This window comes from Paracoccidioides lutzii, assembly GCF_000150705.2.
Source record: "Paracoccidioides lutzii Pb01 unplaced genomic scaffold supercont2.28, whole genome shotgun sequence".
Taxonomy (NCBI): domain Eukaryota; kingdom Fungi; phylum Ascomycota; class Eurotiomycetes; order Onygenales; family Ajellomycetaceae; genus Paracoccidioides; species Paracoccidioides lutzii.
In genome coordinates, this window is record NW_015440974.1 from 134,906 (window position 1) to 159,332 (window position 24,427).

The following is a 24,427-nucleotide window of genomic DNA, read 5'->3' on the forward strand; positions in this document are numbered from 1 at the left end:
TTTTTATAAGACTCAGATTACTGTTAGTATTTTCTTATCATGAACTTTATAATTAAGCTCTGTATTATTTATTGACTTTGAATAGAAGACTACTAAGTGTCAAAGATTATTTTCAAATCTTTGGCTTAGTATCTCAGTTACTACTCTGTCAGAGATATCAATCTCAATATGAGTCTTCTGCTCAAAGTTATAGTAATGCAGTATTAGAGTCTTCATCAGCTGCCTCTTTAGTTTTTCAAAGACTAATTTATAATCTAATATTTATATAAATGAAATAGTCTTCTTCATTAACTGATACAGTAATTTTGTGATTCAGCTGTAATTTCTTATGAATTGTCAGTAGAAATTATCAAATTCTAGAAATAACTGAACTTTTTTAACTATGATGAAGATCTATCATCTTACAATGACAGCTATCTCTTCTGAGTCTGCTTCAATTCCTTTTATGCTAATAATAAACTCTATATATTTTATTCTCTAAACTACAAACTCATATTTCTGAATGCTAACTACAAATCAGTTATCTTTAGTTAGTCTAGCACTGAATTTATCTACTGCTTGTGCTCCTTCAAATTTTTGCTATAGATTAGAAGATCATTCATGAATACTATTATAAACTTATCTAGGTAATCAAAGAAGATACTGTTAATAAACTGTTGAAAGCAGACAGAGATGTTCATAAAATTAAATAGAATTATTTGATATTTATAGATCCTGTAGTAAGTTCTAAAGGTGGTTAGATCTTTAGATTCAGAGTTTATTCAGATGCAATAGAACTTCTGCTAAATATCTAGCTTTGTAAAGTACTTTATCTCATTGAGTTAGTCTATCAGCTTATTTATTAAAGGCAAGAAATACTGATCTTATTTGATTATAGCATTCAACTTGTGAAAATCAATGCAGAATTGTAACTTTTTTCCACTATAGACAATCAGAATTGAGAAGACATAGAGAGCTGAACTTGAGATGATAAAGCTCTTTGCTAGATTGACTTTGAAATAGGTCTTTATTATCTTTAGTTTCTATAGATTCATCTTATATAAAGATGTATGTTAAATACCTCAGATAAGGTCAACATTAGACTGGAGCTCTATTTTAAAATCAATGTTCTTCTATACAGAGGGTAATTCATCTGATGCTTTCTTTGAGAAATATTTCTTTTGGCCTTTCAATCATTCTGGTAAATTACAGATTAGTTTTTCATTAGACTCATTCTCAGCTCTTATTAAACTCTGCTTCTTCTCAAGCTATTTATCAATTTCATACAAACTGATTATAAAGACTATCAAGTTCTTGTTCTTTATATAATTATAAAAAAAAATAGTATTAATAAAGTTTATATTCATCATTTGTAGTGCTGTTTCCCCTTAGGTCAGTCTCTATTTTGTTTTATATATTCTGACTGAGCTGATCACTTTCAATCTGCAGAGCTAAGTCTGATACTCTTGTCTGATCTTCTTGTTTAGTTTGATCTCTCTTCATTTTACACTCACTCAATGCTTAGACTTAGAGTCTGAGTACTTCAGTATTGACTGAGGTACTATCTTCAATATCAGCTCTGCTATCTGTTCAGGGATAGACTATTCACTTGATCAAATCAGATGTTAATTTTTAACATCAAGTCATATATTCTGTACTGTCAATTACTTTTATTTCAAGATGATAGAATGCTAATCTAGATTCATTACTAGCAGAGGAACATTCTGAAATCTTTAGTTATTTACTCAGAGGTTTAGAGTCAATGTGCAGTCTATTATCTTATCAAAGACATTATTATATTCTTTCATGCAGTATTTGAATAATAGTTCTTGAAACTTTTTATTAAAGAATCTCACTAATTCTATAACATATTGAATATCAATAAAATTCACATTATTCACTTCAATATCAGTAAAAAAACTTATAAAAGTAGTAATTTCATTATAAATTAACTTATTTGATATATTAAAGCTTTTTTTTTCAATCAAATCTTTTATATCAAACTTCTCACAAACTATTAAACTATCTGAAATAAAGTCTTCTCTTAGACTCACTCTTTTCTTAAATTCACTGAAGGTTTAAAAGTATTATTCTCTATGAACTCAGTAATTATCTATTGAAATTTCTGTTTTATGAAACAATTCTTTACAATATGATCTTTCTCCTTGCAGTAGTAGTACTGAATGTCTGGACAAATACTCACAGTTTTCTTCATGATAGAGAATTTTATAGTATAAATACTAAGGAAAACTTGACTATTGAAGATTTGCAAGATGTTTTGCTTGAGAATATTAGATTCATTTCTTCCCAAGCTCTTTGACTTCTAAGTGACATTAATTATCTGAAGAATGTAAACTGCCTGAGCACAGATCTTCTGAAACTCAATATATATATTTATGATTATATTGACTACTGCTATCATCTTCTAAAAATTAAAGAATAGCTTGTCATTAAAGTCTGTCTTGTAGTTTCTTTTGATAATCTTGATCTCACTTATCAAATATAAAAATTTTGTGACAAATTCATGATAATTATTCTCATTGCATATAATCAGCTTGTAATAATCACTTTTAATATTTTATAGCTTATTAGCATTTTTATATATTGATTTAAGATACTCAAATATCTTTTCTACAGTTTAATATTACTCAGAATAATTCTTTTTCATATGAGATGCAATGTAATATACTATGTTCCTGTCAGTATGATTTTTAATGTACACAATTCTTATGTATTCAATAGAGTAATGATCAGTGTTCTCTCAGAGCTTGTATTTTATTTAAGAGAGTCAGTACTCAAATTTTGACTTCTTGCTATCAGTGAAGTATTTCAAATCATTAATCTTAATAGATTTTCTGACAGTCTCAGAGAAGATAACATCTTGACTTGCTGTTTGATTATTGACTGTCATATGAATTAGAATGTAATTAAGTTTATCCCATTTAGCAATTAGCTCATTAATCTGACTTTACTTGATAGCAGTGTGATTAGTAATATTATTCTATTTTATTTTCAGATATATGATTATATCTCTCAATAATTTTTTATTATCAAAGATGTCATCAAAAATCACTACTAATTCATTATAAATATGATCATTACCTGAGTGAATTATCTTTTTGAATTTTTCAATTGAGATATATGATTGATCAGTTGATTTTATTAGAATGTATTATCAGTTCTTTTGATCTCTTTTAAGAGATTAAGAGCCTGCAGTGATCATCTGATGTTGAATTGAGTTATTGTCTTCAATAGTTGATCTGACATATTGTTAGACTTTCAATTAGCAGGTACTAATTTAACTAAAGCACTTGAATTTTTCATTGAAACTTGAATGAAAAAGTAGAAAACAGAATCTTAGAATTATATTAAAAAGTGAATGTAAGCTACATAAGAAGGAAACTTTCTGCATTGCTAACTGCTATGTAATGAAATTCTAAGATTGATGAGGAAAAGAAGTATCAGAATCTGCTCAGATTATAAACAGCTCATGTGATTATATGATCAGATCACAGCTGATTCACTAGATTACATGTGGGTTGTGGTCACATGATGGAGATTAACCTAGCTCCAGCGCTAAGTTTAACATCATATACTGCTCAGAAATAGCAATTCTTCCCTTTTCAAGCTCAATACTTTTTTTTTCAGCTAACTCAAAGTTCTTCATCTCACACATAACTTCTTTCTCTACATTCTTTTACTTTTCATTCTCAGAGGACACTATTAGCACATCTGCAGTCTCAATTTGGCATTGAGCACAATGAGTAACATCAATCAAGACAGCAGTATAAGTTTTTACTAAATAAATAGTATGAGAGGAAGCTGTCAACACTGCTATTAGACACAGCAGCTTGACTTAATAATGTAAGACCTTCACTGATTTCACTTGCTCTGTAAAAAATAGAAAGCTCTGAAGAACAAGCAGTTGATTCAACTCAGAAGAAAAAGTAAGTTAGACAAATAATTATCAGTTGTCACAATGAGCAAAAAAGCTAAAGATGTACTATACTCATTCAGATACATGGCTTATGTGCAAGACAGCAAGGACTATAGTATTTTCCACAGTGAAAATAATCATATATCACAGACAAACTACTCAGCTTGAGCAAGTATCACTTATAGAGGATATCTATAAGACAAAGTCAATTATATGATCAAACAATTATAAGCTATGACTTAGTAGATCTGTCAAACTGTCAATATACATGAGATGATGTTAAATATACTAAAAAACAGAAGAATTTACTCAAAGAGTACGGGGATTAGTTCTGTTATATTAATAAAGATAAGAAAAAAATGAGAAAAGCTTCAAGATCAAAGATAGCAGCAACTGCAAAGAATCTATAATGATTCTAATTGTGAGGTTGTAAAGAAAGAAAAGTTCAAAGAGTAAAAGATACCTTTTCTCTTCATTCTTATAGCAATAAATACTTTTATAATAATGATCTCATGCAATCAGTCTCTCAACATTACTGAATAAGTATCATAAATATTATTTACTATATCAATAAACACTTCATGCTTACACTTTTATATTAATCATTTTTCAGAGCTGTTAAGGTCAGTATCTATGAAAGAGAGAGTAACTGTGATGCTAAAACTCTCTACACTAGCTTCTTGTCCTTATACTACTTATCATACTACTTATCAAAGCACTTTAGAATCAGATCCTCTAGGTTCTCACATTCACTTACTAAAGCACTTATCTTTATATTACTTATCAAAGCATTTTAAAATTAGCACCTTCTAAAGAATCAGCATCATCTCAAAATTTAGTATTCAGAATCAACACAGATTAGCACTTCTTAAAAATCAGTCCTTTAGCATCAGCACTTTCTGAAGAATAAAATCAGCACTTCATAAAGATTCAAATCACTATATTACTAATTTCCCATTTTATAAAAGATTAGAGATAAAATCTATTGCTACTCATTCATATATATAAACACTCTGAATTTTTAAAGTTTCTTCAAAAGATTTAATAATTAGCTACTATTCAATTCTACTTATATATTTTATCTATTATTATTCTCTTTCCTTCATAGTGCTTGCAGTATCTATACACCTTTTCTCTTATAACTTTAGTTATAGAGCTTCTCACACTTCTTTTCAACACTTAGTTTATCCACTTTAATATTCTCATAAATATAAAAATCATTATTTTTAAGCTGTAAATCTATTAACTTCTTGTTATAACTCAACTAAAGTTATAATGATAACAAGACAACAGTTTCAATTCATCTATTTAACTAGACAATTGTGATGAGAATATTAAATTGAGAATTAAAATGAAAAATAAATAAGCAGCTAAATATATAAAGATGATTAAGAATTAAATTAGATCAATTTTTAAAACAGATATAATTAATAATTAGATTAAATTAATATAAGCAATTAAATATAATTGAAATCAGAACAGATCAATCTTTAGAGTATAGTAGAATGAATTAATCTTTAAAGTATAGCAAAGTGAATCAATTTTAATTTATATATAAATAGCTGCATTATAACACTTTTTAGTAATTTAAAAACATTCTCCTGCATGAAATATAGTATAATATTGAGCAAAATTCTTTTATATAATTACTGTAATATAAAAATCTTTATTGAATAATTTCAGAAAATCACATACAGTCATATTCAAAGATTAGAAAATTCTTATATAAAAAAGTTTATTTTTCTTATTTCAAAGCTTAATTTTCAGAGAAACTGTAATAGAAGATACTGTTTATTATTCATTGAGAATATTTTTTACTTGAATTAAATAAGTATTTGCAAGAATAAAACTTTTTCATTTCAGATAATTAACTTCAGTGAAAATAACTACATGCTTTTCTTTCAATTTAATCTTTATATTTTTGTAAAATTTATCAACTTTATTCTTAATAGAATTCTTAATAATATTTGACAAAGAATCTAATTTTTTTTTTTTAGTTTATATATGAGTATTTCTATTTATCTGTTCTATCTTTTTATATATTTTATCATTATTTATATTATATTTATATTACTTTATTTATATTTATTTTATCTTTTTGATCAGTTTTTCTTCTAAATTCAAAGATAAGTATATTATATTCATCTCTATTCATGTTGTTGCTTGCAAAGATATTCAATGATTCTGCAGTTCACATTCTTAAAAGCATCTGTTATTTTTTCTTAATTTAATCTTTTTTTCATGATTAAAGCTTTTAATATAGTCACTTTTTGTCAAATTCTTGTTGTAATTCAGTGATGCAGTCCACACAAGATGTTTTATATCTCAGATAAAAGAAGAAGAAAAAGTAGTGTGCAGAAGACTCTTCCAAAAAAAGAACAAGCTATCCAGGCCATAACCTGTTGAATGTCTAAAGTAATTGTATTGATAGCCCATCTCAGGGATACTATATACTACTGTGCAGTGCGCTAGTCCATAATAGGAAGCCTAGGCTCCATTGGTATCCACTAACACCGCCCCACCTCACGTGATGTACGTGTATATTAGTTAGCTGGTTAGTTCCTCCCACCAATGGAAGACCAACCATCCCACATCATCTACATCCTGAGAGTAGAGTTAAGAAAGTGGACTGCCTTTGACATTAATTGGTCCAACTTGTTTGTCGAAGCCGCAATTAAGCCGACTGGAATGGTGATTTGCGTCGATGCGTTGCGACTCGCTCCTCGCCATCCACGAACTTTGGAACCCGGAAATGACGGAGCTGCTGCTTCGAAACATATGCCCTTCCCTTTCAGATAAGCTGATCCTGCTAATGAATGAATCTAATATCCAAGGCATATAACTATCCTGATCTGTTTTTTTCTATTTCTCATACGTATATATTTTCCCCATTCCGTCCCTCTCACCGTTCAGCGCTGCATACTCCCATCCTGCTCTATGCAGAGCAAACCCTCAGGGCAAACGAATGGGAAAACCGGCAAACTGCAAATGCGTAGGCAAGACCGTATCTAACGAGTGATGGCAAATACTGGACCACGATCTACACCATCGAGCTCTTTGTCTAGAACAACTAAACTCGACAACCTTCCTTCTATATTTGTATTACCCACTCATTTGAGTCTGGAAGAGTTGCACGTCATTGAGGAAACGTTAGAAAGATGCGGCGCTCCACTTACCTATGATATCTCAGAGGCCAAGCTGGCCTTGGGCAAGGTGTCGCAGAAGAGACGTGCTGTGTTTGAGCTTCGATCTAGAGGCCTCTGGACGGAGAAAATTTCTCCATCAACTGATGCTGTCGGTACCTCGGGTGAGAGCCGAGCAATAAAACGGCGACGAGTTGAAGGTGCTAAACCGGATGCATATGTACAGCCAGCCCAAGAACATACTATTAGCAATCTAAATTTGGAATCAGGGGAGGGGAATAGCGTTATCAATGAAGAAGGAAAAACATCCCTTAAGAAGGTGCTTGGCCCTTCGAAGGCACAACCTGCTGGTCTGTACATGCCAGAATTGGAAGATGAGGTTATAGTTCTGAAGCTCTCGTGGCTCGACGAGTCTTTGAAAGCAGGGAGAGCTGTACCGTTGGCACCTTATATCATTTATCGTGCACGCAAGATTGCCCCGCCTGAGAATATAACATTCCCAGAAACCGTTTCCAACCCTGCTTCTGAGTCGGCTACCCCGCGGTCTACTTCGAAGCAAAGAGAGAGTTCTTCAAAAGGAATATTGGAACGGGCTATGGCAGACGCAGCATCCTCATCCCCAACTCCTATCAAGTCTCGTCTGGCCAGAAGAGCTGACAATAGGCCTCCCATTCAAAATCCCCCTCCCAAGCTTGTCCGTGAGACTACTGAAGAACACGAAGCTGCTGAGGCCCCTCCACGAACCCCTGATTGGGTCCGGAACAATCTCATATATGCCTGCCAAAGATCTGCCTTTCTGCACCCTCCCAACGAAGCGTTTATAAATCAGCTTGACAAGATCAAAAAGATAAGAGAACTAACTCTCGATGAAATTGGAGTTCGTGCGTATAGCACGGCCATCGCCTCTATCGCAGCATACCCATACCCTCTCAAATCTGCTACAGAAGTCTCCTCACTTCCTGGCTGCGAAGTCAAAATTGCCACGCTTTTCTCAGAATTCAACCAAAGCGGTGATGGCACACTTGAGTCGGCCAACCAGCTGGATACAGACCCGGTCCTCAGCGTCCTCAACAAATTCAATAATATCTTGGGCGTCGGTGCCAAAACTGCCCGCGAATTCTACTACCAACATCACTGGCGAACCATCGACGACATCATCGAACAAGGCTGGAACAGCCTGTCCCGCGTCCAGCAAATTGGAATAAAATACTTTGACGAATTCATGGATGGCATACCACGCAGCGAGGTTGAGTCCATCGCAGACACTGTCCTGCGGCACGCCAAACTCGTCCGTCCCGAGTCTCAAGTAGATTACAATGGTGCGGCCATTGAGGGCATCATCGTGGGCGGCTACAGACGCGGTAAGGAGTGCTGTGGCGATGTAGATCTAATCCTCACCCACCGCAACGAAAGAGTGACACACTACCTCGTCTATGACGTCGTTGCCAGCCTCGAGCAGGAAGGATGGATCACCCACACGCTCGCCTTACATCTCACTAACTCGCATCGGGAACAACAGACGCTCCCTTTCCGCGGGGACACGGGTGGTATGCCGCATTTCGATACCCTAGATAAGGCCCTTGTCGTCTGGCAGGACCCGCACTTCGAAAAAGATGGGAACGGCGATATGGATGAGGAAACTAGCAATCGAAATCCAAACCCGCACCGCCGTGTGGACATAATCATCTCACCCTGGCGTACCATCGGTTGCGCCATCGTTGGATGGACTGGTGGCACGACGTTTGAGCGTGACTTGCGCCGCTATGCGAAAAAGGTGCATAATTGGAAGTTCGATTCGAGTGGAGTCCGGTCACGCAATAAAGGGAGCCAGGTTATTGATTTAGAGGGTAAGGGGAAAACGTGGCAAGAGAGAGAGAGGTTTGTTTTGGAGGGAATGGGGGTGGGGTGGAGACCACCAGAGGAGAGATGCACAAGATGATGGTAAATGCGATGACGCATTGTCTTATAATGGCCAAATTGTTGGTGGGGTTTCTTCTGTGCGATCGAGTGGCTAGTTCATGACTTTTTGTATCTATTTTCCCCCTTGTCATCTTTACTTTTCTTCCACTTTTGTGTTTCATTTCGATCAATGCTTGCCCTCAAGCACATACGTAGCAAATGAAATTGAAATAGCTAAATGAATCAAGTAATGAACATATATTTTATTTTTCAAGCTGCCAACTTCAAATATCGAATTCTCATGTTAGGATTCAATAGTATCAAATTGGGCGAAGCGAACTCATTTAATGATTAGGAATATCATACAGATATATTACCAGGACTTCACTATTACCGACACTAAAAATAAATTCCATATGTAAAAAATGTCAGGCCTATCTGCCTTCTTATGTAATCTGCACTGTATATAACTTCCGCGTAGCTAGTGATCACTTCATAATCAATCAAGCAATCTATCCTTCACAGGTTATAAGACTCATTTTGCGCAAATAACTGCCAATTCAGGGAATTCTTGTCAAATATAGTGTATATTAATCACTGCTCACTTCATTCAACATAATATTGTCTTATTTTATGTCAATTAATTGATTTGACACATTCTTATATTATTTTTTTTTTTTTCTGTGTTTAATCTGTTCACTTAGTGGTTGAAAAAATCTGCAACTCACTAATTTTTCAGTGACTGATCACACAAGAACACATCAATTCATTCAATCAAGCTTATAGGCAAGAATCTTACTGAATAAGATTACTCTGTTATAAAGAAGATTAATATGATATGATAGAATGTATGATAACTCACTTATAGTTATGATTGAGTTAATTCAATTAATCTAACTGATCTGAAAATGATCAAAAGACTCTGAGCTCATCAACCCTTCCAGGAGCATTCAAGAGTTTCAATATTGGACCTCTCAAAACACTCAATCAGCAAGCTAGATTGATTACAGTCCCTACCATAGTAAGACTGATCTGCTTACATTATGTTAAATATACTGATCTGACTTCTTCAGAAGATAAAATGAAGACATCTGTGATAATCTTTAATTCATCACCAGCAACTGACTCTGAAGAATTGCAACTGAGGAGATTAAATCTCAAATGTTAAAAAATTAATTTATAACTTCAAAAAGAAAGATGCAAAGAATTACAGCTTCAACTTCAATTGAAGGGGCTTTATGCTCAGAATGACAGAATCATAATATCTGCAAATTCACCAGTGAGTTGACTGTTAGCATGAGATCTGAACTTGAGGTCCTGAATGCAATATAATCTCTATAACCTGGATAGCTATGTTGGTAAGGTGATCAGTCAGTTCAAACAAGATACTAAGTATGCCATCAAGCTGAATACTCTGGTTAAATTTTTGAATTACCTCTTCTGGCATATGAATATAAAGGCCAAGTTAATTGATGCTCAATGCTGAGTTATATTAGAGGATAAGCAAGTCAAAAGCCTTGATGAAAACCCTGAATGAGCTTCTTTTTGAGAGGTCAAAAATTACTGACTTTATACATTTATTTCAAAGATGTTGGCAGTCAGCATTAGGCTCTGTTTTAATAAGTATGATGAGAGCAGAATCACTTATTCTCTTTGACATGCAGTTGAGAAGGAGTTCTTCATTCTGAGAACACAGCTCTGCAGAGAAGCAGTCCTGGTGTTTACATCAACAAGTGATGTTCAAGTCACTGATGTACATATATTTTTCAATAAGTTTAATAATATTATTATGAAATTGAAAATACTTGATATTTTACTCTCAAATAATGTGGTATTCTACATCTTCTATTCTATACTTCTCAATATATAATGAAACTATATGCAAAAGAAAATTAAAGAGGTATAATAGTTTAAATCAAAATTTATTATGTTGAATATTCATTTGATCATGAAGGAAATATACTCTTAATTGAACCTCTTTAAAGAGGTCAAAAAGACTGCTCAGATGACTAATTCTTCAGTCAACATAGCTCAGACTGAAAATGTAGCTGTGAGTTTCAATAGTAGCAGCAACATTCAAAATAATTTAACCTGTAAGAGCTGATTTGGAGAACATGAAAGCTATTGAATAAATGAACATTCAAATTCTGACCTTTTAATTTGTCTGAAATATGAATATCATCATGATGAGCTCTGCTAAGCAGTTAATCTGAATAGCATCTCTGAAGAATGAAGAACCATCAATACATTGAGAATAGAGAAATATAATAATAAGAAGAGTAGTGAGTACAAAAAGACTCTGTCAACTGCAAATGACAGCTTCAAGACATTTCAAATGATAAATTTAGTGCAGGTCATTGAGGTGTCTGTATACTCTGCTGAATCAATTATCAACTTACTCATCATATGAGATAGTGAGGTCAGATGTCATATTGTGTGTGATTGATTGTGATTTTCCCAAATAACAGAGGTTAGCAGCTCTATGATTCAAGTGGTCAATAAGGCTATCTTGAAGGTTCAAGAAATCAGAGTCACCTTCATCCCAGTCAGAGAAAGATTAATCAAATTCAATCATGTCTATTTGATACCAGGCTTATTCATCAATCTTATATTCACTGATCTATTGAAGTGTCAGAGCTATATTCATTGTGATCTGCAGGCGAACACTGGAAATTACTTTGAGATAATAGCATTTACAGAAAATGATATCTTCTATGTGAATTTGAATTCCAATAATATATATGTTCTATCTAATATTTTTTTTATATTTGAGGATATTATGAATGATCTAAAGCTTGAATCACTGATATACTTAATAATTTTAAAGCTCAGAGTGATTTTAACAGATTATGATCTGAATACTACATCACTGAATCTTTTCAATCATGATGATATGGAGCAGCTAATTAACCTAAAGGATCTGAATACTGATACCTTCATTTTGTTTTCATCAACTTGACTATCTATCATTATGCTGAAGCAGCTATCAATTGACAAGTGATATCAACAATTGAGCTATATTGATGAGAAGAATCTAATTAAAATATTGTAGAAGTCTCATTTCAGAATCATCATCATTAGTCTGAAGAAGCTCTTATTCTACATCATGTGTATTAAAGTCATGCATAAATGTATAAGTTATAAAAATGCTCTACTACACTATGCCACTTACAAAGATCTTAAGATCTGAATGAATCTATTTGAGAGTGGAGAAACATTTGGTAATGAAAAAGATACATCATCTTATATAGATAAGAAGCTCATGATGATAATCACTGATGATGTCACATGAATGTGATGAATTTTCTATTGAAGTATCACAATGAGACTCTAAAATATATATAGACCTTCAATCAATTTATGAAAAATCTACTTAATCATGATATTGTAATTATTTACTCTAATTGTGATGAGTTGAATTCAAACACTGCAGTTATCTATATAATGAGTGAGAGTATTAAATAAAAATCAACTCTGTCTCACACTTCATAGCAAGATGATGTGTTCAAACATTCTATTAGCTTAATTATTAAAAAAGTCTGAATGTTATTAATAGATTTCTCCTCCTCTTATGAGATATAGAGTAAGGTAGTAATTGTGATAACTAAAATGCTTAATCTTATATCAATATCAGTCAAGCTCTATAACAATGTAGAGAATTTAGATCTGAAGCTGATTATCTCATATAAAGCTTGGCTCAGAGCCCTGTCCTCCACACATAAGATTCACTGATGAGGGTACAAAGCTTATTTAAAAATAGTACTTAAGTTAAATATGAAGATGGCTTTGCAATTGCAGAAGCTTATATTTACAGGCTATGATGACTTTACTAATTATAAATTGACTAATTCTTCTAATGATCATCTTTATACATTGAAAAATGTGATATTTCAAGAAGATCTTCATTTGACAGATTCTCTGACTCTGTCTAAGCAAGATGTCAAAAATCTATCTTTTATTGTCTGTATAGTCACAGTTGTGATCTTCTTCACTCAATACAATTTATCAACAAATGATTTCATAATGGACTGAGAGTTTCTATCTACTCTTTCAATATTTCTACACTCTACAAATAATTAATCAATAGACTATAAGATTACTGTGTGAATTCTGATATTTTTGATGCAGAATACTACTGCTCTCTCAGAATCTGCTTTAGAGATGAAAAATTCTTCAATACTCACTAAAAATATTACTTCAGTAAAAGAGATCTCAGTAAGAGATTTTACTGATAATTTGACTGACATCTCTGCAGACTCTGAGATCACTGACTTGTCAATTTCAAAGAACTTCATCTAGACTCAGGCATCTATAGATTGGAGATATTACTTTCATATCTGTGTTAAGAAGATTAATTATCTCAAGTAGATTGATGCATAGTAACTAGTTGAAAGGACTCCAGATATAATGATTCTATATAATCAATGAGTGTTCAATAAAAAGATTAATAATACAGGTAGAATTGATTAATATAAGATTTGCTGAATAGTCTGCAGCAATTATCAAGAAAAAAGTATTAATTATTCAAAGATATTCATATTAATTGTATTGACCTCTACTTTCTAAGTGCTTATGATAATCTCAGTATTCTGAGAATGATATATTCTGCAGATTGATATAGTTACAGTGTTCTTAAATACTCAGCTTCTCATCAATGAATATATATATATATATCAATTTGCTGAGTTTTACAAGAGATATGATAATCTGATATGTAAATTGATATAAGAACTATATGATCTAAAGCAAGCAGCACTATTATGATATTAGAAGCTATGAAAAATGCTATTAGAAATAGACTTTTACATCAGTTCTCATGACATCAGTTTTTTTATAAATGATGTCTGCAAGATCTATATAATCATCTACATGAATGATGTTTGCCTATACAGCTCAAATATATCAGATATTGAATAGACAAAAGTCTAGATCACTGCTAATTATGAGATCAAGAATGTGAGCAAATCAAACTGGTATTTGAGTATGAAAATTGATCAGAATGCTGAATCATTTTTATTATCCCAGTTATTGTTCATAAAGAACCTGCTTGAGAAATTCTCAATGAATGACTGCCACTCAACATCCTTTTCTATGAAGGAGAATGTTGATTTCATGAGTGATAATAAAGAACTAATTGCTTATACAGCAGAATTTACATTATATTCTTATCATATAATGATTGACTCTCTGCAATATCTTACTGTCAACACATACTTTGATAAAAGCTTTGCTGCTGACTTTCTAGAGAGATTCAGCTTCTGCTCTACCTTAAAGAATTGAGTAGTATTTAGGTAAATTCTTAGATATATACAAGACACATCTGACATATGTGTGTTCTACTGAAAAGATGTAAATATAGAACCTGTGATGTTTACTAATGCTGATTGAGTGAGCTGTGATCTGAGTTCCTGCTCTATCATTGAATATGTTATTTATATGACAGGAGATTCTGTTGCTTGATGAAGCAGCAAGCAAATAGGCATTTCAAAATCATCTACTGAGGCTGAATATATCACATTCTCAAAGACTGCTTACAAGTTTGTCTGCCTCCAGGAATTACTAGAGGATACCAGCTTCATGCTATCTTAGCTTAATAATTTTGATGATAATGATGGCTTGATCAAATCACCAGTCAATAAGCTGATATATATGATTTGAATAGATAATAAATTGGTGATTGAACTGATCAAAAGTGAGGCTATTTCACACTGATCTAAGCATATAGAGATCCGCTTCCATACTCTTCAGAATCTTATCCACAAGAACAAGATCTTGATTGATTACATTCTGTCCACTGAGAATGTGGCAGACAGGCTGATCAAGCCACTTGAGGTAACTAGATACATTCTATGATGGCAGATATTAGAAGACACAGTAAGCAGGCAGAAATGATTATATAGAAGAAATGACTGATTTTTCAACAATATGGGTTTTCCAGTCAAATTATGTACTAATACCTAGCTACAAGCTATTTTTTGTATGTAATCTCGTGTATAATTACATCAGTGAGTGGGGGTGTCAGGCCTATCTGCCTTCTTATGTAATCCGCACCATATATAACTTCCGCGTAGCTAGCGATCGCTTTATAATCAATCAAGCAATCTATCCTTCACAAAAAAGATATAATAATATGGCAAGGGAATGCGCGGCTCAAAGGAATCATTATTTACAAATGGTTAAAGGTAAAGGAGGCAAGAAAATAATAAAGGCAAGACAAAAATGTTCAGACAAGTAGATTTTATGCCACAAAAAAGGAATCAAAACTAATGTGCCGCAAGAGATGACTTCTGAAGTTATAAAAACATTTAGAACAAAGAAAGAAAACCGAAAGAGGATGGGGATGAAGAGCAGAAGAGAAAAAAGGGGGACTTCAAATAAAAACACAAAAATGTAACTGACAAGGGGGAAATAAAACGCCAGAGGCAGGATGCTGATACATTAGTTATTAGTTACATCATCAATGCCCACAAAAGCATATGCAGAGAAAGGGGAAATGTCAAACAAAAAAGCACCTGTCAAGGACCAAAATTAAAATCAAACACCAGGAAAACAATAATCATACAACGGGCCTCGAGCTCGCCATCTCCCCATACCTCCCTCGAGACCTAGTGGTATCATAAGCATTAACAACCCGCATCTGTCCCCCCTCGTCTGCCTGACTAAACGCATATCCCCTCTGTTTCCGATTCCGCTGTACCTGGCGCACTTTACGAATCGCTTTCTGAAACTGCTCCATACGCGGTCTGTAGTCTTGCACGTTATATTTCTGTATTTCCTGCACGTGGTGATACGCCTGTGGAAAATACATGCGCTTCATGTACTTCCAAGCGAAATCGCGCACGAGGCAGACGGCCGGTAAGACGACGGCCATGAGCCAGAAAACAGGAGACTGGAAGAGGTTAGGGATAATACCTAGGTATTCTGTCGAAAAGCCGGAGCCGATGTTAGGGGCTGTGAAGCCGTAGATAGGTAGGAAGACCATCCAGATTATCATCGATCCCGGGATGGCAAGGACTGTGTATTTGGTCCAAATATTGGTGACTAGGGCAGCTTTTCCGAGTACTGTGGCGAGGACAGCTGTGTACAGTGCAGTTCCCCAGAACCAGTGGCCAGCAATTTTGCCGTTTGAGAGAGGAAGATCATAGAGGAAGATTGCCTGTGAAAGGAAGTAGGCGAGAAGAGAGTGATAGAAGCCATTGCCAATCCAAGACCAGAAGCTATGCATTTTGAAAAAGACACCTTTCTGGCCAAGTTGGTATAGTTGCGGATATCTGTCGAGAAGTCGGGCGGAGATGAACTGGTCAAAAATGCCCATGGCAAATGGAGGAAGGACGGTAAAAAAGACGTTATAAAATGACAGAGTCCATGATTCGTAAATAACTTGGCCGGAAAATGAATTTTGAAACGAGTACTGTCATGCGAGCATGTTAGTTAAGGCTACAAATTTTTCAAAGAGGTAGAAACGTTGGTGAAGCAACATACCCAGAATTGAGTCATATACAATGCAATATTTTTGTAGAATGAATACAGAATGACTTTGCTAATGCGTTGATAACTCCAAGCGCCATGAACAAGAAGCAATTTTCGAAGAAAGCGGAACTGAGCAATTGATACATCGGCGCTTCGGGCAGCTTGGAGACCTTCAACTCCACTAATACCGACACCCACATGGGCGGCCTGGATCATGGAAACATCGTTTGCGCCGTCGCCAATGGCAAGGAGCAAAGCTTTCAGATGGCGTTTGACAAGCTTGACAACAAGTGCCTTCTGCAGCGGAGATACACGGCTAGTTGCGGAGTTAGTCTAGCGGCAACTGCGGTGACAACCACTCACAGAAGGTGGGGGATAATACATACCAACAAATGACAGCTTTGCACATAACAGCCAAGTCCAAAAACAACTTCTCCATATCCTTTTCCAGAGCATATGTAAGAGATTTGCCGTCAATAATCAAGGCTAATGTCTCCCTATCTGGGGAACTAGCCTGACTTTGAACTTGCTGCAGCTTTTTGGTGAGGTTCTCTCTTGTCCCCTGCGCAGATTCTTCGTTGACAATCAGCAAGGCCATGTCTTCTGATATCAACTTGCAACTCATGCCGATGTTAATTGCGGTTTCTTGTCTGTCACCAGTCAAAACCCAGATTTTAATGCCGGCAGTTTGCAGGGTCTGGATTGTATCTGGAACCCCATCTTGAAGCCTGTCTTCAATGGCTGTGGCACCGAGAAGATAAAAATCCTTCTCGATGATCTCTGCGGCCTTGTCAAGTTCCTCCGCTCTGTTTCCACTAACAGTTGTCGCGGCTTTATCGAATATTTGATACCATTTTTGGAATTCTTCTTCAGGCACCTCTCTCATAGCCAGACACAGCGTCCGGAGACCTTCGGAAGCGTACTCCTCAAGATGTTGAAGAGTGGTGTCGACAATAGGATTATCCTCATGCAGACGTTCCAGGATCACAGTATCAGCTCCCTTGCAGTAAATCCTAATTTTGCCGTCTGGACACCTGAAAATGGTGGACATGCGTTTTCTCGTTGAGTTGAATTCGCAGACGGCGAGCAGCTCGAATTCTTGCTCTTCACCGTTGGCGGAGATGATAACGGACTTGGGCCGTCTGTTGGTAAACCTATAACCCAACATGACTGCGCCTTCAACTAGCGCCCCTTCATCGGGCGAGGCGGCTTGATATTTAATATCATCGGGTTTTTCATCCTTCCTCTCAGGAATGACAGTGTGGCAAGTAGCGAGAAGGGTAAGGAAATGGTGGATTGCCGTTCGGGTGGGATGTGACTTAAGATTTTGGCTCAGCTGTTTAAAATCATACATCCCAGTATCGGAATCATCACCATCCATCGCTCTTCTGTCTTCTGGAACAACTTCAGCATATTGAATGCCGCCAATAGAGCATTGCTTAAACTCCATCACATTGCATGTCAGTGTGCCCGTTTTGTCCGAGAATATATATTCAATTTGGCCTAGCTCTTCGACCAAGGAAGAGGTGCGGCACGTGGCGGGTGTATCGGTTGTGTCATAGTAAATATCTAGATCGGAATTTATGAGGAAGGCATGACAATACTTGACTATTTCAATGGTAACAAAGAGAGATATAGGGACGAGGTTAGAGTAGAGGACCCAATATGTGAATATATCGGAGAAGAACTGTTGAGCCGCATTGACATTTCCGTAATATAGGTAGGTGAGTTGACTGGCAGATTTTATGCGAACGACCAAGTCTCCGATTGAGCTGATCAAGCTGAGACTAACCAGGATGGCGACAAGCATGAGAATTTGCATGTTTACCATGCGCTCGACGGCGGTTCGTTTGATGGGTGTTGCTGTCGCATTCCTCATCAACTTTGTTTCGTGACCAGTAAAAACAACCATGCCATGAATCCAATGAGTATTACGCAAAGTAGCACCACGGAGGAGGAGCTGGTCGGGAGCAAGGGGGAACTCCTTCTCTCCACCGCCTGACTGCAGCGTCACGGTAGCCTCGTACGTATAGAGACTGGAATTTGGTTGTTCAGATTTGACCTTTCCCGCAAGCCTACTGAGTTGACTGGGGCTGACAAGATCGGCCGTTTCTGGAATGGCTTGTTTGATTTTGAGATTCGTTTCGCCATCTAAGTTCGCGGTTTCGATATAGCAGAGACCTTCTGGTTCGGAGCTTGCTAACAGGACCAGGTCCGCAGGGAAAGGCTCCTCAGATTCGACTCTAACGATATCGCCTACTGCTACGTCGACCCATTTCGTAGCCTCAAAAGTCGAGCCCTTAAGAACCTGCGCCCTCGAGTAGTTGAGGCCTTTGTCTGATGATTTTCGCTTCAAATCTTCAATCAGCTCTTTTATAGCTGACACTAATAGCACGATAATGAGAGGGGCAATGGTAGTATATCGATTAGTCGGGGAGATGTTTGGAATTTGCTGGAGGACGGCGGTAAACAAGAAAAACAAGTTCGCGTATTTGGAGAATTGTTCGAATAAGAATTTCGGGAGAAAGGTAAAGACATTGTACTTTGCGGTTGATATATGGTTATCCACATATTTATTTGCAGCATTCGCCGGTGAGTTGTTAAACATAATGATGCGGGGGCCCAATGTCGACGGATCAATTATGCGTCTCCCGAATCCAAACTTGAAATCCCCAGCCCTGAATTTCTTCTTGGGCTTGGAAGTTGTTATGTCATCTTCTGTTCCTGCAGTGTCGGCTGTCGTTGCTCTGGCTCCCGTTTCCGTTAAGGGTAAGTCCATTTCTGAATACTCAGGCCCCATGCCTAACATATACTTTGCTCTCCCTACCAAGCTGCCGCCCAGGTCATTATGCTATTCCGATCCCTTGCCCGAGAATCTCTTAAAGCAACAGCACCGCGCAGGTTACTTTGGTCGTTATAGTAACCTTGGGCTGACCGCACATCATCAAAATCGTTCAAGTCATCTGAATATCGCTGGTAGTTGTGCAAATCTGAGGTCTGAGAATAGTTTCGATTGGCTCCACCCTCACCGTAGAAGTGGCTTGCTCCGGGTGGAGCCTGGAGACAGGCTTGGACACCTCCCGCTGCATGGTGCGCTCCAGCAGCCTGAGCCGGATGCCCACCCCCAACAAACGCATCATACGATACTGACGTTCTTGGTTGGGGTTCGTCGGAATCGTCGATGTTGTATTGTTCTAGGAGATGGTCGTCTGTAACGGGAGGGCGCTGACCGGAGTTATACACGGAGGGCGTGCGTTCAATATGTACGAAGTCATCATCGCTTCCTGGGGACGGACGATGCTCCGGTGGCCTTGCACTTGTCATGTTGCGGAAAGAGATGGCAAAACCACTGCGAAATAGATGCGATTTGGTGGTAGCGAAGCATTGGATGGTGGCTAGTGGAAAAGAAGATTGGCGTCAAGCCTGGATTGAAAGCCTCCAGGCAAACAAGTAAGGGTTGTATGTGCGTTTATTCTACAAAGTTTGACTTCCCCAAAAACAAAAGATAGAAAAGTCATTAGCATATGCCATATCGTATCCAAAGGATGTTCTCGTTAAAGCGTTGTCGTTAATCGGCCAGCGGTCTGTCGCAGTGGGACGTTTTGCAAGTCGCCAGTGAGGCTCAGCCGGTTTGCACTGACCAAGCCGTACTGTACAGTACATACGTATGTTCGGTACTAACTCTAAATTTTTATTACTGGTACCGTATCATAAGCATCCAATCAGAGCCTATTTACTTTGATTTTGGTATATACGGTAATGATATTAAAATACACATTTACAAGCTTTGTGCCACAAGGCAATAACTTAATAGGAGTACGGACTATAGTTTTCTACAACGACAGATTATCTGATTCCATGCAAAAGTGACAAGAAGACATCTTGAATTCCAAAGTTGGCAAAACGGATTTGAAGGATAGTTAGCTGTTTTGTCAAGGTTCACTTTCTTTAAGCAATTTCAAACTCACTCCACCAGCCCCACTTAGTATTTGAATAATCTCATTAATTTTGTTTCAAAAATACTTCATATGTCAAGGACAACTGAGGGTGGCAGAGACTGGACAAGAGACAATCTTATTTTCATTTAATTGATCTTATATTCAAGAAATTGTGCTTTCTTCTTCAGAGCTTGTTAAAGTGGGCTTCTAGTTATTTTATCTGATAATTTAATAATAATACTTTCATATTCAATATTAAAGTAAATCATTTAATGTGACTTCTCACTCAATAAGTTGTATATTTTAATTCAACATATTTATATTCTTTCACCTTTAACGCGTTCAAATGTCAGTCAATAAAACTCAAATTAAGCTTGTAATGAAGAATTTAAGAGCTCAAAATATCAAAATTTTACTGCTACTGCTAAAAAATATTCAATTAACAAGAAATATTGCATTAATATTATAATGATATTTAAATTTCTCATAATGAAATTATTTTTAAATATAAGAAAAAGTTTAAAAAATTCTCAAAAAAAAAAAAAAAAAAAAAAAAATCTATTGCTTTATATAAAGAAGTTTATTATTTATAAATTAGTTTCTATATCATAAATTATTTAAGAAAAAGTTTAAAAAATTATTAAAAAAATTATAATAATTAAGTAAATAATATATTTTATAATATAATTTAAGAATTAAATTAAATCTATTCATATTTATGAAATTAATCAAATATAAAAGATTATAAATATTTTTACTTATTTTTAAATATTATTTTAAGTTTATTATTTAAAATTTAATTTACTTTTAATATTTTATTTTTATTATAAATATTTTTTAATTATTTAACTATTTAATTATAATTATATAAAAAGATTAAAAAATAAAATATTATATTATTAAATATTTATAATTTTAATAAAAAAAATTTTATAATTAATATTAAATAAATTATTAAATAAATTATTTTAATTAAATTTTTGAAGTTAAAGCAGATTATTATAATTTAAGATAATAGTTAAAAATTTATCTTTTTACTTATTAAAATATATAAAGATAAAATAATATTTTTATTAATTTTAATTTATAAAAAAAAAGTTTTATAATATATTAAATATATAATTAAATGATTTAAATAAAAATAATTCAACTTATTTTATAGTTTTTAACAATAGTTGAAGTAATGATAACAATGATATTGATTAATTAAAGTATATATTCAACAAATATATTTAAAAAAAATAATAATAAAGAATATCTTTCTATTTTAAATAATTATTTCTATTATATAAATATAATATTTATTAAATTCATATATAAAAATTAAATTCTATTTATTATTATATTTTTATACTCTATTTATTAATTATAATCACTAAATATTAAAATATTTAATTCTTTAACTAATGTAATTTTTCTTATAACTTAACTAAAATTAAAATAATAATAATATAAAAGATTTAATTCATTTATTTAATTATATAACTATGATAAAAATACTAAATTGAAAATTAAAATAAATCAATTTTTAAAGTAAAGATAATAAAAAATTAGAATAAATTAATATTTTAAAGTATAATGATATAAATTAATATTATTTTATATATAAATAGCTATATTATAATATTACTCTTTAATTTAAAAGAGTACTTACTCTCAAGCAGTTGTGTTAAAGTAAAAGCAAGTAAAAAAAAAAAAAAAAAAAAAAAAAAAAAAAAAAAAAAAATTATTAAATTTATTAATAAATTAATTATTTTAATTATTATTCATTAAATTTTTATATATTTTTTTATATTTTATCAACAGAGTTATCATCAAATTTTTATCTAAAGACTGAGATTTATTAAACATTTGATAATAATAGCTTAGAAGAATATAAATAAAAATAATAATTTAATTTAATGATTATTAAATTTATAATATATATAGCTGTTGTTTTAATAGAAAGTATAATAGAAAATTAGATAAGAAGTTATTAGTATTAAATTAAATCTTATAAAATTAAAATAAACTAAGTGAATAGAACAAGTTAAATAATTTGAAGTGAGTAGAGCTATTAAAGCAAGCTGAGCTATTGAAGTAAGCAAACCTTTTAAAGCAAGCAAAACTATTGTGATGTCAAGACTCTATACTAGCTTCTTGTCTTCACATTACTTATCATACTGCTTATCAAAGTACTTTAAAATCAACATCTTTTAGAGAATCAGCATCATCTCAAAATTCAGTATTCAGAATCAGTACACATCAGCATTTCTCAAAAATCAGTTCTTTAGCATCAGCATTTTCTGAAGAATAGAATCAGCATTTCATGAAGATTTAAATTACTCTATTACTAATTTCTTATTTTATAAAAGATTAAAGATAAAATATATTACTATTTATTTATATATATAAGTATTTTGAATCTTTAAAGTTCCTTCAAAAGATTTAGTAGTTAGCTACTATTCAATTCTATATATATATTTCATCTATTGCTATTCTCTTCCCTTCATAGCACTTATAGTATCTATGCACTTCTTCTTTTATAATATTAGTTATAGAGCTTCTCACATTTTCTTTTGATATTTAATTTATTCATCATTGTATTCTTATAACTATTAATTGAGCTGAGCTATTAAATAAAGTAAACTATTGAGTAAGCTAAGCTATTAATTGAAAAATATATAACAAATATGAAGAGAAGAAATTAAAAGTTAACTGCTGAACAATATATATAAATTTCTTATAAATTCAAAGAAGACTTATATGATGTCAAAACTTTCTATACTAGCTTCTTGCTTTTATATTATTTACTAAAGCATTTCAAAATTAGTATCTTCTTACACTGCTTATTAAAGCACTTTACAATTAGCATCTTCTAAAAAATTAGTATTATTGTATAATTCAGCACTTCAGAATTAGTATAAATCAATACTTCTCAAAAATTAATTCTTTAGAATCAATATTTTATAAAGAATTAAATTACTATACTATTAATTTCTCATTTTATAAAAGATTAAAGATAAAATTTATTATTATTTATTTATATATATAAATACTTTAAATCTCTGAAGCTACTTCAAAAGATTTAATAATTATCTATTATTCAATTTTATATATATATATTTTATTTATTATTATTTTCTTCCTTTTATAGTATTTATAATATTTATATATCTACTTTTTTATAATTCTAATTATAAAGCTTCTTATACTTTTTTTGATACTTAGTTTATTCATTCTAAGCGTTCTTATAACTTGACTATTAAGCTAGATAATTATAAATTAATATACTAAGATCTTAATAAAATTAGATATTTTTAAAAAATCTAAATAATTTTAAACTTTAATCTCATAGAGAATATATTCAATCTTAGCAATATAGACTATTGAAAATTTATTCAAAATTATTAGTGAGAATTTTAAATAGAATTGAGATTGAGATTGAGAGCTATTTAGAACTATTAATTTTAATAATAAAGCTTTTGAATAGCACTTTCAAATTTCTAATAAAGAGTTATAATAAAAGCTTTTAAATAAAAATAAATATAATATTAAGATTTTTTATACTAGTTTCTTGTTCTCATATTACTTATTAAAGTATTTTATAATCAGTATCTTCTAGAGAATTAGTATTATCTCAAGATTTAATACTTTAAAATTAATATTTCTTAAAAATTAATTTCTTAAAATTAATATTTTATGAAAAATCAAATCACTATATTGCTAATTTTTTATTTAATAAAAAATTATAGATAAAATCTATTATTATTTATTTATATATATAAATACTATAAATTTTTAAAAATTTTTTAATAAATTTAATGATTAGCTACTATTTAATTCTATATATATATTTTATTTATTATTAATTTTTATTATTCTCTTATCTTTATAGCACTTACAGTATTTATACTTCTAATTTTTTTTGATATTAATTATAGTGCTTTTTATATTATTTTTTTTGATATTTAATTTATTTATCTTTAGTATTTTTATAATTTATAATCACTATAAAAGAGATTATTTATTAAGTCTATAAAAATAAATCTGAAATATAATCTATAAATTAATATCTTTTA

At 32.8% G+C, this 24,427-nt stretch overlaps 3 protein-coding genes across 3 annotated transcripts; 1 reads left to right on the top strand and 2 right to left on the bottom strand.

The window, feature by feature from the left end:
- Window positions 1–6,934: 6,934 nt before the first annotated feature.
- On the top strand, window positions 6,935–8,998 carry PAAG_07969 (DNA polymerase beta; the record flags this gene model as incomplete). The annotated part of the gene is made up of 1 exon (XM_015846384.1): window positions 6,935–8,998. The coding sequence occupies one exon, from the start codon at window positions 6,935–6,937 to the stop codon at window positions 8,996–8,998; it is 2,064 nt and encodes a 687-aa protein (XP_015700819.1).
- Window positions 8,999–15,514: 6,516 nt separating this feature from the next.
- PAAG_12472 (hypothetical protein) lies at window positions 15,515–19,228 on the bottom strand (the record flags this gene model as incomplete). The annotated part of the gene is made up of 3 exons (XM_002790038.2): window positions 15,515–16,369; window positions 16,441–16,744; window positions 16,815–19,228. 3 exons carry the CDS (start codon window positions 19,226–19,228, stop codon window positions 15,515–15,517), a joined length of 3,573 nt encoding a protein of 1,190 aa, XP_002790084.2.
- Window positions 19,229–19,251: 23 nt separating this feature from the next.
- On the bottom strand, window positions 19,252–19,752 carry PAAG_12473 (hypothetical protein; the record flags this gene model as incomplete). Its single annotated transcript, XM_015847954.1, has 1 exon — window positions 19,252–19,752. One exon carries the CDS (start codon window positions 19,750–19,752, stop codon window positions 19,252–19,254), a length of 501 nt encoding a protein of 166 aa, XP_015702421.1.
- Between the last annotated feature and the right edge of the window lie 4,675 nt (window positions 19,753–24,427).